Source organism: Canis lupus, chromosome 11 (assembly GCF_048164855.1).
Source record: "Canis lupus baileyi chromosome 11, mCanLup2.hap1, whole genome shotgun sequence".
In the NCBI taxonomy this organism is placed as follows: domain Eukaryota; kingdom Metazoa; phylum Chordata; class Mammalia; order Carnivora; family Canidae; genus Canis; species Canis lupus.
Window position 1 is genome coordinate 59,314,456 of NC_132848.1, and position 15,862 is coordinate 59,330,317.

Genomic DNA, 15,862 nt, shown 5'->3' on the forward strand with positions numbered 1-15,862 from the left:
TACCTGCTAAGGTCCACTACTGCTTTACCAGCTGCTTGCCATGCAAATGACATTTGTTAAAATCTCATCTGCTGTTGTCTCTTTTGTTTGCCTTTTCGGCTCTGTACTTAAAAAAAAATTATATTCTGTGTGATTAATTTTTCATTTTTGACAAAGGTATTCTAACATGTTTTTATGTTTTTCTTTTTTTTTTTTTTTTAATGTTTAGTTCTGTAGTCCCCTTGGAATTTTTTGTATATGTGAAGTAGGATGCCCATTTAAAGTTTCCTCCGGGGCAGCCCAGGTGGCTCAGCGGTTTAGTGCTGCCTTCAGTCCAGGGCATGATCCTGGAGACCTGGGATCGAGTCCCATGTCGGGCTTCCTGCATGGAGCCTGGTTCTCCCTCTGCCTGTGTCTCTACCTCTCTCTCTCTCTCTCTCTCTGTCTCTCATGAGTAAATAAAATCTTTAAAAAATAAATAAAATTTCTCCTCCAAACGGAGAGCCACTTGTCAATATCCATACATGTGTGTGGATTTGAGTCTGAACACTACTCTGTTTTGTTTTAGTTGGTCAACTGTACTGTGACAGTTTTAATTGCTATAGTTTATTATTTGTTTTGGTGTTTGCTTGATGTGGTGGCCATATCCGTGCACCATTTAGATTGCCTTCAAGAGCCCTAGTCTGGGGAACATACTTGACTGATAGCCAGTTGCCACCCTTTTGGATCCACCATTGCATTTGAGCTGAGACCATAAAGATCTCAAGCTGCTCCCAGCCAGTAACTGAGCTCAGCACAGGTACTATACTTGCCCTTTACTATGCAGGCAGAACTCCTTTAGCGGGCAACTTTGGCATGGGGAACTTCTTAGCAGGCTAGATGAGACTTTCTTGGAGCTACATTATAGTCTGAAGCTCTTTCCACCCAGTATTTCCTTACCTTCCCTCTTTTACAGAGGTCAAACTTGTGCTATGGTCTATAAGCTCTCCCTGTCAATTCCTGAGCCTATTTTATCCTTAACAAAGTGTTTCCTCCAGTATTTTTCTTGTCATATGTGTCTTTGAAGGCCAGAACTAACAGGTGATACGGGAGTGGTCTAAGAAATCAGGCAGTAAGATGGGGCTTGGGGAATAGTTTACTCAGTCTTTGGCACAAGGTAGCCACTTGACTACTGATTTGACCAGTAGTGACCTAGGAAGACATGCCATAAGAGGGAATGCTATGGTCTATGCAGTGATTCAGGCATTTGAAAAATATGGGGAAAACAATGCCTACAAAGATAGCAGAGCTGGCCAATTAAGTTGTACTACTGGCTTGCAGAGGGATATTGAGTTGAGGGCACTTAATACACAGTTAAAGCTAAGTTTGGGAGTTAGGAGACCTCTTTGGTCTTCACAAAAAGGCCCTTATTTTCTGCAGTGGAAGAACAGACATGGGATTTGTCAGAGTTACAGAGCTCTAAAGATATTTGAATGCTCAGTTTGTTGGTGAGGGGTGGGGTGGGGGTGGGGGTGGATTTGCTATGCAGTTAGTGTCCTGACTGGGTAATCTTGAAGCTTGAAGTATGGGATGGGGGTTACCGGTTCTGCAGATACCCCTGGACTCTCAGGGATTGCAGAAGTGGCTCATAATTCCTACAAGAGATAACAACTCTCTCCCCTTGTAGAAAGACTTAGTTGTTCTCATATCTTATCCTAGCTGAGAGGCTATGGTAGTTATGGCTAAATCTCAGCATAATCCACCTAGGGACTGCTGGGCCTAGGGAGGAAAAAGATTATACACTGAAGGAACCGAAATAATAATCTAGCATATACTACACTAAGGAGCCAGAGAGGTACATTTGGGATTGGACTTTGAGTGTCCTTAATCAAGGGGGCTGGAGGTTAAGATTGGTAAAGATTTCATTGATTTGGGATACCTTTGGAACAGAAGACTTACTGCTAAGATAGCTCTTGGAAGTCTGGAAAAAGTAAGAGTGGAAATGAGCTTACACGATGGCAACTTATGACTCCTGGAGAAGATACCTATTTATTTTGGCATACCTGTATGGTTATTGCTCACATATTAGTTCTAACCAATTATTTTGTAACGTTGAAAGTGTTTTTTAGAAGATCACCTGCATGTTTTTGTTCTTCTCCTCAACCTCTTTTTAATCTTATTATGTTAGTTAGGACCCGAGAACACTGATGAGAGTAACAGTGGTGATTCTTATTTCTTTCCTGACTTTAATGGCAATGTCCCCAGTATTGTATACAAGTTCTTAATTTCTGATAGATACCACTTACGGAGTTAAGGATATTTCCTAGTATTTTAAACTCTCTTGGGAATTATAAATGGCCTCTTCTGATCTGGTGATAATAGTTTTTCTCTTGTAATCTTTATAATGAATTATGTTCTTATTTCTTACCATCTTTGCATTCCCACAGATCTACTTGATCCTAATAGCTGTTGTCAATATTGTATTAAGACAGTTTATGAGAAGGAAGTTCAAGATGGCAACATATAAGGATCCTAAACTCACCTCCTCCCATGAACACAACAAATCTATAGCTACATATGAAACAATTCTCTCTGAAAAGAACCTGAAAGCTAGCTGAATGGCACCTCTACAACAAAGAATAAAAGGGCCACACTGAGATGGGTAGGAGAGGCATTAAATACATGGTCTTTCAAGAACCTCTCCCCCATCAGGCACAGAGACCAACCATTGGGAGGGATCTTGTAATACAGGGTTTTGTCCCCAAGGAATGAGGAGTTTGTGCTCCATACCAGGCACTCCAGCCCTTGGGAAATGCATCAGAGAGATGAGCCCCCAAAGCCCCTGGCCTTGAAAACTAACAGGACTTACAACCATAAAAGGCTTTAGGGAATGGAAAATCCACTCTTAAAGACCCATGCACAGACCTACTCATCCCAGGGCTCAAATAAAATAAAAAATGAAAGAGAAATTACAACTGACACTATAGAAATACAAAAGATCAGAACAGACCACTACAAACAATTATATGCCAACAAACTGGACAATATGGAAGAAATGGAAAAATTCCTAGAAATGTACAATTTTCCAAGACTGAATCTTAAGGAAATAGAAAATCAGAATAAACTAGTTGCTCGCAAGGAGACTGAGTGAGTAATCAAAAACCTCCCAATAAACAAAAGTCTTAGTCAACAAATGGCTTTACTGGTGAATTCTACCAAACATTCAAAGATGTAATACTTATCCTTCTCAGACAAGAACATCCCAGAGAAGAAAATTACAGTCCAGGCCAATAACCCTGATGAATATAGATGCAAAAGTCCTCAATAAAATATTACCAAACCAAATTCAACAGTACATTAAAAGAATCATATACTGTGATCAAGGTTTATTTATTCCTGGGAGGCAAGTATGGTAAGCATCTGCAAATCAATCAATAGGATACATCACATTAATATTTGTATATAAAAATAAGCTATTGTGTACAAAGTACAAATGAGAGGCCAGGAAACTCCAAAGCAAAGTATATAGAGAGAACCACCTTTAGTTCATTATGATGCACAGGAAGTGTGACTTGGCTTCTGTAAAATAAATTCATGGCCCTGTGATAAATTCCCCTCCCCCCCCGCCTTTCCCCCTTCGCTTTAGCTTATGTTTGTTTCTGTCCCTTGATACCAAGATATATTCTCACTTTTCCATTTATACTGCCTACCACCCTGGTCTCTACTCCCATTAGCCTAGAATTTTATAAAAAGGCCTGTTGAACTTTAACATGATCTCATTGTCTACTTTTTTGCCAGTAATCAGGCATACTCTTACTGATTAAGTGCTTTGAAAATATCACCTTGCACTAGCCTTCTCTCGTATTTTAATAAAATTTGCTAATTCTAGGGAAGAAAAGGCAAAGGATTAAGGAGTAAAAGACTGTTAAATTGATTTATAAAATGAACAAGCTGCTCCATATTCTAAACCTACAATACCAAATGAATATGAAGTTGTCCGTGCCTTCATTTGGAATTCTCTTTCCAGAGTAGTTGCATATCTTCCTACATTTCATTGAGGTGTTTGCTCAAATGTTACCTGCTTAGGCCATTCTGGACCATTTTACCTAAATTAGTACCTTTTCTTGATCACTTTATCCATTTACTCAGTTGTTTTTCTTTAAAAAACCTACTACCACCTGACACGCTATATACTTCTTAACGGTTAGTTTACAGGACGCCTGGCTGGCTCAGTAGTTGAGCGACAGCCTTTCGGCTCAGGGCGTGATCCTGGAGTCCCGGGATCGAATCCCACATCAGGGTCCCTGCATGGAGCCTGCTTCTCCTCCCTCTGCCTATAACTCTGCCCTCTCTCTTGTGAATAAATCTTAAAAAAAAAAACAAAAAAAACTCGTTACTTTCCATCCACTAGAATGTGAGCAATGGAACTTGATGTTTTGTTTTGTTTACTGATGTATTTGTTTACTGATGTATAAGTGTTGAACTAATGAATATTATGCTTGGCAGAACTGAACTAAGAAAGATACTGATATTTATAGTATTATCTTTAGATCTAGAAGATGTTCGGTAAGAAAAGAAAAAATGTATAAAAACCATAATTGGGCAGCCCGGGTGGCTCAATGGTTTAGCGCAGCCTTCAGCTCAGGGTGTGACCCTGGAGACCCGGGATCGAGTCCCACATCGGGCTCCCTGCATGGAGCCTGCTTCTCCCTCTGCCCGTGTCTCTGCCTCTCTCTCTGGTCTCTCATGAATAAGTAAAAAATTTTTAAAAACCCAAAAAGCCATAATTTATGGACAGGGGAGTGTCAGTAACAAAATATGAAGAAAAAAGTCTTGTAAGTACCCACATTGCACTAATAGAGATGGGCACTTGAGTTTTAGTCATTTTAGTGTTTTTAGCATTTAATTGCACTTTTGGAAGTACTTCATGGAGAGCAGGAAAAACTACCAAGATGTGAATGAAGACAAAAATAAAAGTTTCAGATTTAAAGAATAAGATCTCGGTTTAAGTGGAAATGGAATCTTTTTGGTGGTTTGTGGACTTTATGTCACTTTGTGGAACCATGGTCTCTAGAATTTAAGAACTAGCCTCATTTTTCTCCTAGTAGTAACTGGGTCCCTTGGAAAAAGAATATAGTAAACTCGGGGTGCCTGGGTGGCTCAATTGGTTAAGCGTCTGCCTTCGGCTCAGGTCATGATCCCAAGGTCCTGGGATCCAGCCTACTAGCATGGGGCTCCCTGCTCCACAGGGAGCCTGCTTCTGCCTCTCCCTCTCCCTGACACACCCCCTGCTTGTGCGCTGTCAAATAAAATCTTTAAAAAAATAATAAAATGACATTAAATATAAACTATATGCTTTATACATTTGATTTTTCTCTAATAGTGACAAAAATCTTTAATTCTCACTTGCCTTCTGTTTAAAACATAAGTCCTGGGGTGCCCGGGTGGCTCAGTCGATTAAGTGTCCAACCCTTCATCTTGGAGTCATGAGTTCGAGCCCTGCACTGGGCTCTACACTGGGCATGGAGCCTACTTTAACATAAAAGTAGGCAAATACAGCTCTTGTACAGAGGTGAGCCATTAGAGGACTAAACTGTCACAATATACAAAGAAGAAAAAGAAGATAGGTAGGAACAGATCCATTGCAATAGCAAATGTGATCTATTTTTTCTAAGGTTTTAAGCGATTTCAGAATTATAGGCACTAAAGGGCAATCTTTTTAGATATATAAATGGTTTAGTTTTAATAATATTTATTGATTTATAATGTAAATAAAAATAAGAGAATATAGGTAACTCTTGAAATAAAAAATAGACCACATAAAAAGAATAATTTCATACAAATCATTAGAATATATTTATACTATGTATAAATCTACACATTAGAAGACACTGCTGAAATTTTGCTCTACAGGATATCACTCTAGACTTCTCCTTAAAAAAAAAAAAAATCACTGGGTGGAATTAGATGATGACTGTGAAATAGATTCTCCCATTACAATACTGCTTCTGTCATTTAGAGTTTTGACAACAGTTGTAGCTGGAGACTGCAGGACTTTACGAGAAAGCCTCATTCTTCCATCAGCCGGATCACGTCCAAAGTATTTCACCTGTATTATAGAAGCCAATTTACTTTTAAAGTTACAGTATTGTGATTGACATCCAAATTAGAAGATTTTTAAATTTACCTGATACAAAAAAGACAATGATTAATGTTTCTACTTTGCTGAAAGCATACCTTAGTGCTAAATAGAGGTATATGCTAATATAATTTGGTTCAATAGCCATTATTAAAAGGACAAGCAATTATTTGCCCTATTAAAATCTGTTAGACTTAACTGTGCCTTATTTTCTCTAGGCCAGGTCCCTATATTGGAAGAACAGTGAAACAGTGAAAGCCATGGTGAGTGATTCTAAGCAAGAGCTTTCTGAGGCTAATGATGCTATAAACTATACAGGATATGGTCATGCCATTCACTCTTCCTCAAAGGACTATCACAGTTGAGATTATTTGGCTTGACTTTAGGAATGTGACAATGTTACAGTCCCTTCTGATGTAAAAACACAATTTTATACAGATAATACGTCTTAGTTCTTATTTTTCCCTCGGGGCTACTTGAACAATGGGATTACAAATTGAGAATAAACTAGAAGCCTTGGTTACTTAGGTCGTAGGTAATAGGTATAGCTGGAACAAAATGTGGCATGGACAAACAAAAACCAAACTACATCAGACTGATGATGACTTCCTTTTTTTTTTTTTTTTTCTTTGATAATGACTTCCTTTATCCACAAGGTCAAACGTGATGACTTTCATCAAACTCAAAAATTTTTAGTTGTAAGGAAGCAATTAAAGTCTCAAATATGACATTCAAGGCCTTCAACCGAGTTAAATTTTCAGAGTTTTCCTGTCCTGTAAAACACTGCATAGGTATCACTGACCTCTTGTATTTTTAAAAGCTCTAAAGGGGACTACTGTTCTTTTTTTTTGGGTGGGGGCGGGGGAGACTACTGTTCTAACTAAACTATAAGCTCCCTAAGGGAAAGAATTACATCTTAAATCCTTAGTCTATTTAAGAGCAAACCTAAAGTTAAAAAGGTACAGAACATAAATAATATAAATCACAGGTGTTGATTTGATTCTTTTAGCTTTCTGGAAAAAAAAATTGAAACTTCGAGTACAATTTACAGCTTTAAAAAGTTGAATACAAGTACCTGAATTTCTTGGCCAACTTCTAATCCTAGGGCAGTGGGATGTTTAATCTGAAAGAGAACATACTCATTTATTAGTTGCTGGGCATAATTTCTTAATATCCATAGTAGTACACTTTTTTAAAAAAAATTTATTTATTTATTCATGAGAGACACAGAGAGAGAGAGAGAGAAGCAGAGACACAGGCAGAGGGAGAAGCAGGCTCCATGCAGGGAGCCCGATGCAGGACTTGATCCCAGGTCTCCAGGATCACGCCCTGGACTGAAGGTGGTGCTAAACCGCTGAGCCCCCCGGGGCTGCTCACCTTTTTTTTTTTAATTTTTTTTAAGTGGGAACATCTGATTATAAAATCTGTTGATTACCAAGACTTATGTAAGTATTCAGATGATAGCAACAATCTTCCAAAACCTCTCTACTTTTTAGATAACTACGGCTTATACTCCAACAAGTATCCTACTTAATGTGTACTGCGTTTGTTAAAATGGACCTTACAGAGCTTGTTGTTTTAGAATATGTTCATTTTTCATTCAATAATATGTTGAGGACATCCTTTTATTTTTTTTTAATTTTTTTTTTGAGGACATCCTTTTATATCAATAAATCAAACAGTAGAGTTGAGTGTTCATCATAAGATTTTATTTATTAGAAGAGAAAAAGCAAGTGAGAGAGGACACAGAAGAAGAGGAAGAAGACTCCCTGCTGAGCCGAGAGCCCAATAGGGGCTCGTTCGCAGGCACTGAGATCATGACCTGAGCTGAAGGCAGATGCTTAACTGACTGAGCCACCAGGAGCCCCTTAAATTCCAGTATTGCAAATGTTAATAATTACTGAATTTAGATGTAAGGTATATATGGGTGTTCAGTGTACTATTTTTTCAACCTTTCTGTAGGAAACTGTAGTGTTGCAATGATTATGTATTCATTTACTCAAATTATCCTCTAAGAACAAAGTCCTAATGTTGAACTTCTAGGGCCAAAGGTACTCATACAATTTACCAAACACTCTCTAAAAAGTTTGTACCAATTTACCTTCCTATCAACAGTATCTCAAGTATAGGAGAATGTCTATTTTCCATATTCTTACCCACATTAGAAAATTTTAAGTATCTGAAAGTTGAAAATTTTAACTTAGTTTTATTTGCATTTAAAACAATGCTGTTGAGGTGCCTCGGAGACTCTGTCAGTTAAGTATATAACTCTTGATTTCAGTCAGGCCATGATCAAGCCCTGTGTTGTACTCTGCACGTAGCATGGAGTCTGCTGGAGATTCTCTCCCTTTCTACCTCCCTCCCCCTGCTCATGCACATTCTTTCTCTGTCTAAAATTTAAAAATAAATAAACCTTTAGTAAGAAAAATTGCTTTGATATTGACCTTTCTTACAAGCCCTTTGCATGTGGAGCCTCTCTCATATGTTATATACATTTCTTTACCTTAAGTTGCTACTTGTCTTTCAACCTTATAATTTTGCCATATACTTTTTAAAAAATGTCAGGGACACCTGGGTAGCTCAATCAGTTAGGCATCTGACTCTTGATTTCAGCTCAGGTAATGATCTTGGGGTCTTGAGATCAAGTACCACATGGGGCTCCACACTCAGCAGGGAGTCTGTTTGACATCCTGTCTCACCGCTCCCCCCCTCCTGTGTTCACACTCTCTTTCTCTAAAATAAGTCTTTTTAAAATAAATAGAAACTTGGAGTGCCTGGGTGGCTCAGTTGTTGAGCATCTGCCTTTGGCTCTGGTCGTGATCCCAGGGTCTGGGGACTGAGTCCCACATCAGGCTCCCTAGGAGGATCCTGCTTCTCCCTCTGCCTATGTTTCTGCCTCTCTCTCTCTCTCTCTCTCTCTCTCTCTCTCTGTGTCTCTCATGAATAAATAAATTAAAAAACTTCAAATAAATAAATAAACAATAAAGTAGGGTAGGCATCCTGCTTTATGAAAACCAGCTATTTCAGTACAATGTATTGAAGAATAATCTATTTCTTCAGACTGAAAATGCAACTTTGGTATGTATTATATTCTCATATATATATAACTGGATGATTTCTGGTCTCTAATTTTTTGTTGTGTAATTTGTCTAATTCTAGGTCAGTAATACACTGTTTTATTCTGTATGGCTTTATATTTCAATATTTGGTAAACCAAACACTATTATCCCTTTACCCCCATAGTTTTCTTGCATAGTTTCATATTTTTAGTTTTATTTTGCCATGCTTGGCCAAGAAAATTGGAAAGACAGGGGTAGAGCTAGGTATTTTTAAAAAGTAACCGTTATACGTTAACTCTAGATATAATACTCAAGAGTGTTTCTATTCCATCATACAAGGACGAACGAACATAAATGTGTTAAACTGTAAAAACATTTTTGTCAGCAACATCCCTGTCATTTTTAGTTTTCTATATTTAGGCTAGTAGTGGACAAAGTGGACAATCCTTACCAACCCAGGTAATTTCACTATGATTATTTTAAGGCAGTTTTAAAAATTATCAAGTAATTTTTTTTTTGTTTTTTTTACCTTTCGTTGATCAAGCTGTGTGTTATGTAGTAGTACTGCAGTCATATTTGGATATAGTTTAACCATTACTCCAGTGTCTCTGAAAAGGAAATAAGCCTGGTTAAAACATACGTATCTGTGTATCTACTGCTAATCAAACTGATTATGTACTTATTGGAGAGCAAAGTAAACATACACAAAATTATAAGTAGGATTATCTAAAAGAGATTCTTATTTTTCAACTGAATACACACACACACACACACACACACACACCCTGTATTTATTTTTTAAAAATATTTTATTTATTTATTTGAGAGTCAGTGAAAGAGAAGATAGAAAGAGAGCATGAGCAGGGGAGGGAGTGGGAGAAGACTCTTCTGAGTAGAGAGCTTGATCCCAGGATTCTGGGATCACAACCTGAGCCAAAGGCAGTCACTCAACCAACTGAGCCACCCAGGCACCTCCCCACCTTTTAAAAAAGATTTTATTTATTTATTTATTTTTTAGATTTTATTTATTTATTTGAGAGAGAGCTAGCAAGAGAGCATGTGCTGGGAGGAGATAGAGAAGCAACATTAAATATTTTAAAGTAGTGTAGATTAATCATAAACCTATTAAGCAATGATTTAAGGAAGGGGGTTGGATAAAATAGCATACTTATTTCATTAAAAAATTTGTCTTCCTTCTTTTCACTAGTCTACTAAAATAAGCCACCGTTTCTTAGTTTTTCACCTGTGATATTAAACCTTATTCCAGAGGCACTTGGATGGCTCAGTGGTTAAGCATCTGCCTTCAGCTCAGTTCACGGTCCTGGGGGTCTGGGATCGAGTTCCGCATTGGGCTCCATGCATGGAGACTGCTTCTCCCTCTGCCTGTGTCTCATCCTCTCTCTCCCTCTGTGTCTCTCATGAATAAATAAATAAAATTTAAAAAAAATCAGCATAGCCTTAGTTGATATTACCTGATTTCAGTTATTGTGGCGGTATACACTGCTCCAAATTCTAGTTGCTGCTCTTGCTGTAAGTGCAAAATAAGCCATAAGTGAATAAACAACAAAATGTGGGGAAAAGAAACTATTATAAGATCTATACTTACATCATCTTTGCACAGTTCAGTAATGAAGTCTCTTGCTTCGTGCATAGCACTGGGTGTTGGTGCAAATACAGAAAATGTTTCTTCATCCACCTGACTAACAGTTACTCCTTTTAAAAAGATAATTTAACATATTAAAGTTAACTTGCTTACTCCAATGTAGTCTTAGAAGTAGATGTGAGAGCAGACAGGGTTGTATTATATTTAGTCACTGCTTTAGGAATGAAGAGATTCATTCACCAACAAATACACATTGCACACCTGCTATGTATCTGACATTGCACTAGGTCCTAGGGAAACAACAGTGAGTCACTGTCTTTGTGCTCTTGGAGCTCACAGTTTAAGAGAAAGCAGATACGAGTTCTCATTTTGGAAGGTTTAGTTTTGATTTCTTAATTATGAGTAGAAACTCTACTAGAATCTTTTCCTCAACTTTTCTTCTTTCTATTACTCTTTAGAGTGGTGCACAGATGGATGAGGGATGAAATCATGTTGGTTTCTCAATCTAAAGAGCTAGGTAAGGTAACTCTGCTTCTCATCTTCCTTCAATAACCTCAAAGCTGGTAAGTACTAGGTAACTCAAATACTGCCTCCAGAAAAAACAATGCATACTATTTCTATACATTCTCTTTAAATACAAGAGTCTAAATAAGTGAAAAATAGCAGAATAGAAAATGACAGCAAAATCCTTTAAAGTGAAAAACTAAACATTTTTCTAAATCTTCAATTTTAAAATGTTGCAAAGAAATTGATTAATTCTAGGTCATCTTCTTTGAGTATAGTTAAGAATGCTGATTTATTAAGAGGCATACAGAAAAACCTACAGTAAAGACATGCCAGTGTTACATTCTTTTCTCTTATTAATTTCTCAAACATATTTTTGGAGCAACCACAATAGAGCTGAAATGGCAACCTAGATGGCCTACCATTAAAACCCTCAAGCTTGGGGCTCCTGGGTGGCTCAGTCAGGTAAGTGCCTGACTATTGATTTCAACTCAGGTCATGATTTCAGGATTGAGATGGAGCCCTCAAGGTGGGTTCCATGCTGGGCTGGGCATGAAGCCTGCTTAAGATTCTCTCTCCTCTTCTTCCCTTCTCCCTCCCTAAGAAAAATAAAAATAAAAATAATAAAACACAATCCCCAAACTTCATACAGCTCTTACCTGTTTCAGCCTGGAGCTTTTTTAAATGATATCCACCCGGTCCAACAAATTTTGCCCGTTTTGATAATGGAACCTGAACAGTTTCTGAAATGCAGTACAGACAAAATTATAAATAATGCAATAACATATATAAACTTAAAACATTATCTTGATCAGAGAAACTTTTTTTTCGCTTAGACACATGTAAAAATACTTCATGGGAAATAGAAAAATAGTTACTTAACTAAACTTTCTGAAAGGTCTAATGTCTAAAAATATCTCTCCAAATTTAAAGTATTTAAACTATAGAAACAAGTTAAAATATTTTTGTTTTGTGTATGGAGTTAAAGAAAATTTAATTATATATCTTTATATATTAATGTTTACCTTGTCATGGAATAAATAATTTTAATACATTACCCACAACAGGTCCATTTTCTTTTCTAGATGCTCGAGGTTTTGAAATAGTTTTGTTCATAATCTGTAGTATCTCCCTCTTTGCCACTATGAAAGATAAAAACATAATAAAAATTCTAACTATAGCTTATCCTTGAACAACTAGAGATTAGGGATGTCCACCCCGACTTTTAAAATTCATGTACAACTTTTGATCCCCCAAAACTTAACTACTAATAGCCTACTGTTGACTAGAAACAGTTAAGTACGGGCAGCCCGGGTGGCTCAGCGGTTTAGCGCTGCCTTCAGCCCAGGGCGTGATCCTGGAGACCCAGGATCGAGTCCCGCGTAGGGCTCCCTGCATGGAGCCTGCTTCTCCAACTGCCTGTGTCTGTGCCTCTCTCTCTCTCTGTCTCTCTCGAATAAATAAAATCTTAAAAAAAAAAAAAAAAAGAAACAGTTTAGTAACCCATTTTGTAGATCTATTATATGCTGTATTCTTACAATAAAGTAAACTAGAAAAAAGAAACTTAAGAAAACCATAAGGAACAGTAAACATACTTACAGTGCTTTATGTATATTTTTTGAAAAATATTTGTGTATAGGCATGCTAGCCAGCCTAGCTGGGATATGGGGCTGGCTCTGGGATGGCAGAGTTCCACAGCCTGGTGGGTTAGGCTCAGCAGTGGCAACCCCTGAGTGGCCTGTGTGCAACAAGAGTTGCATGAAGGCACAGTACAGCTGCATCTGCCTGGACATGTACCACTGGCTCATGGCCATACACTGTCACCTACGGCTACATGTGATTGTGCTGGTCTCCAGGAGGCCTCAAGGTCAAGGTGCCATGGTGTGGAGTAGGTCCCTCCCTAACCCCAGAGGCACAGAGGACTTAGTGCAAGGACTTCTCACTCAGTGCTGTCCCTGCCCTCTGGACATGTGCTTTCACTTCAGCCCAGACTTCTGTGGATGCTCAACAGGACCACTCTCTCAGCAGACTACAGCCCTGCCCAGTCATGGTCACTCCCCAGGGGCTGCTGATGGTCTCAGCAGGCCTCTCAAGATACTCAGAGTGCAGAGGGCATAACATCTGTGCCATCTGCCTTCAGTTGCTCTGGTGGGATGGGGAGTAGTAAATAAATGCTTTGCTGTTGTAAATAAATGCTTTTGCTGTCAACTCTAAAAAAAAATCCACATATAATGTGGACCTGTGCAGTTTGAACACACATTGTTCAAAGGTCAACTGTGTAGAAAATAAATGTGATCAGAGATCACATTTTATTATTAAAAATCATAAAAAACCCATTTCTAATAGTATGCCTAATGGGAATTATAGTTGCCATTAGCAAATAACACAATGATGGAAAGAGAATCAGGCACACTGGCTTAGCTTACCTGAGGCTTGTTGAATGGCCTCCATTACAATTTTTATTGGTATTCCAGGTAACTTAATATCAGCCTAATGTAGAAAAGCAAAAAAAAAAAAATTATATATATATATAAATATTAATTCATGACATTATTTAAATATTATAAAAGTGAAACAAAATAGGTTTTAAAATACCTGTAGTGCAGTTATTCCCTTACTGGTGCCAGCTATTTTGAAATCCATGTCACCATTATAATCTTCAATTCCCTGAAGGAATTTAAGAAATTATGATATAGTCTTAAACAAAAACAAAATTTACCCAGTCACTATACAGGAATTTTAAAAAACAGCTGTAGAAGTAAACCATGGCCTCTAAGACTAAATACAAAGTATCTTCTACATTACTACTGCTTCTAATTTGAGTCTTTTTAATAAGTTAGAACTGTTTCATCAGAAAAATCACTTGAGGACCCCTGGGTGGCTCAGTGGTTGAGCATTTGCCTTCGGCTCAGGGTGTGATCCCCAGGTCCTGGAATGGAGTCCTGCATCAAGCTCCCCACAGGGAGCCTGCCTCTCCCTCTCTCTCTGTTTCTCTCATGAATAAATAAAATCTTTAAAAAAAAAAAAAACAAAAAAAACCTCACTTTAAGATCATGTTGGTACCCGATAAAATGCTATTTCATTTACAATCACCCTAAAGTGAGCTATTATGGATATTTATACTGTAACATATATATATTTTATATTCATATCCTATAAAATCCAAAGCATATTAATATGCAGAGGAGGAAAGAAAGAACAAGGTCCTCTATTTCCAAGTACTATTATTATTCTAGGCATACAATGCTTATAAAATATGTATCATCTTCACCATTGAATATTTGAAGACATGGATATACTTGCCAGAATATCTGTCAGCAAACGATAATCTTCTATTTCACCCTTGTCGGGATTGTTTTTGGTGACCAATCCTATTGCCACACCTGCGACAGCAGATGAAATTGGAACTCCTATAATTGAGAAAAAGAGCTTGTATGTAATGTGTACATCAGCCTAACACATATTTATCATTCTGATATTTATTTTAATGTAAGTAGATGGTGTTTTAAATTCGACAGTCAGAACTAAGCTGGAAAGGTCATCTGACTACCTCATTTCTTGTTAAGCATATGATAAAAGCCTCTTAAAACAATTCTAAACAGGTAATCACTGTTCTCACAAAAACCTCTATAAAAATAGCAAACTTAACTCTTAATGGAATCCATTTGTCTTTTGCTTTTGGTATGTTTATCTTCTTGTTTCTTGTTTTGAAAAGTAACCATGTTACCCGGTATATCCTTCCAGCCTGAACCCCTCAGTTCACCTTTCCATGAAAGCCACCAGCAGGGTTTTTTAGAGTATCCTCCCAGAAAATTTCTGTGCCCAAATATGAATCAAAGTGTAATCTTTTATTTTCTTTACTTATGGAAGCATAGTGAATGCACCACTATTCTGCACCTTGCTTTTTTTCACTTACTGACATACCCTAGATATTGACACATAATGCAACAAAGTTCCACCTTATTCTTTTGAATGGCTGCTTAGTACTCCCTGCATGGATTTATAAACCACAGGACAGAAGTGAGATTACTGAGTCAGGGTGTGTGGGTTTACATTTATTATAAATCTGCAAACTGCCTTCACAATATAGCATTTTATTTTTTTAACAGCAGTATTTGAGGGTGCCTGCTGTTCTACTTTGTTAATTCCTATCAAATCTTTGGACCTTTGCTCATGTAGAGGGTAAAAATGGTAGCTTATTATTTTTTATTTTTTATGAATGAGGTTAAACTTTTTTTAATGTTGGTAAACCATTTGTTCATTTGTTTATTTAAGTAGGGTCTAAGCCAAATGTGAAGTCCAGTTCAGGGCTTACTCACAACCCAAGCTACGATCGAGTTGGATGCTTAACCAACTGAGCCACCTATGTGCCCCTTGTATTTCTTTAACTGTGAATTGCTTGTTCATGGCCTTCAACCATTTTCCTACTTGGTTGTTAGCCTTTTTCTTTTTTTTCTTTGTTAGTCTTTTTCTTAATGATGTATAAAAGCTCTTTCAATATGGGCAGTATATCATTGTTAAATATAAATATAGATTATTAAAGGAAATATATTATTTCCTAGTCAGTTGACTTTGTTTATTTTGATTTATTTTCCTGTA

At 37.4% G+C, this 15,862-nt stretch overlaps 1 protein-coding gene and 1 long non-coding RNA gene across 3 annotated transcripts in view; one reads left to right on the forward strand and one right to left on the reverse strand.

Moving 5' to 3' along the window:
* Positions 1 to 15,862, forward strand: part of LOC140600263 (uncharacterized) — a 75,951-nt gene that overhangs the window by 5,003 nt on the left and 55,086 nt on the right. Inside the window, exons 2-3 of the long non-coding RNA XR_012003481.1 lie at positions 6,316 to 6,360; positions 11,218 to 11,276. This is a non-coding gene — a long non-coding RNA (uncharacterized lncRNA). The remainder of the gene's footprint in view (positions 1 to 6,315; positions 6,361 to 11,217; positions 11,277 to 15,862) is intronic.
* PNPT1 (polyribonucleotide nucleotidyltransferase 1) overlaps positions 1 to 15,862 on the reverse strand; it is a 53,113-nt gene that overhangs the window by 4,709 nt on the left and 32,542 nt on the right. The window contains exons 19-28 of one of the 2 annotated variants that reach the window (XM_072768424.1): positions 14,567 to 14,673; positions 13,859 to 13,930; positions 13,690 to 13,753; positions 12,322 to 12,405; positions 11,923 to 12,006; positions 10,763 to 10,869; positions 10,629 to 10,684; positions 9,686 to 9,764; positions 7,173 to 7,220; positions 5,694 to 6,067 (exon numbers count right to left, since the gene is read on the reverse strand). In XM_072768424.1, coding sequence (XP_072624525.1) covers positions 5,909 to 6,067; positions 7,173 to 7,220; positions 9,686 to 9,764; positions 10,629 to 10,684; positions 10,763 to 10,869; positions 11,923 to 12,006; positions 12,322 to 12,405; positions 13,690 to 13,753; positions 13,859 to 13,930; positions 14,567 to 14,673 — 860 coding nt within the window. In that variant the 3' untranslated portion in view covers positions 5,694 to 5,908. Of the gene's footprint in view, positions 1 to 5,693; positions 6,068 to 7,172; positions 7,221 to 9,685; positions 9,765 to 10,628; positions 10,685 to 10,762; positions 10,870 to 11,922; positions 12,007 to 12,321; positions 12,406 to 13,689; positions 13,754 to 13,858; positions 13,931 to 14,566; positions 14,674 to 15,862 lie in introns of those variants that run through there. The other variant, XM_072768425.1, reaches the window with a different exon arrangement.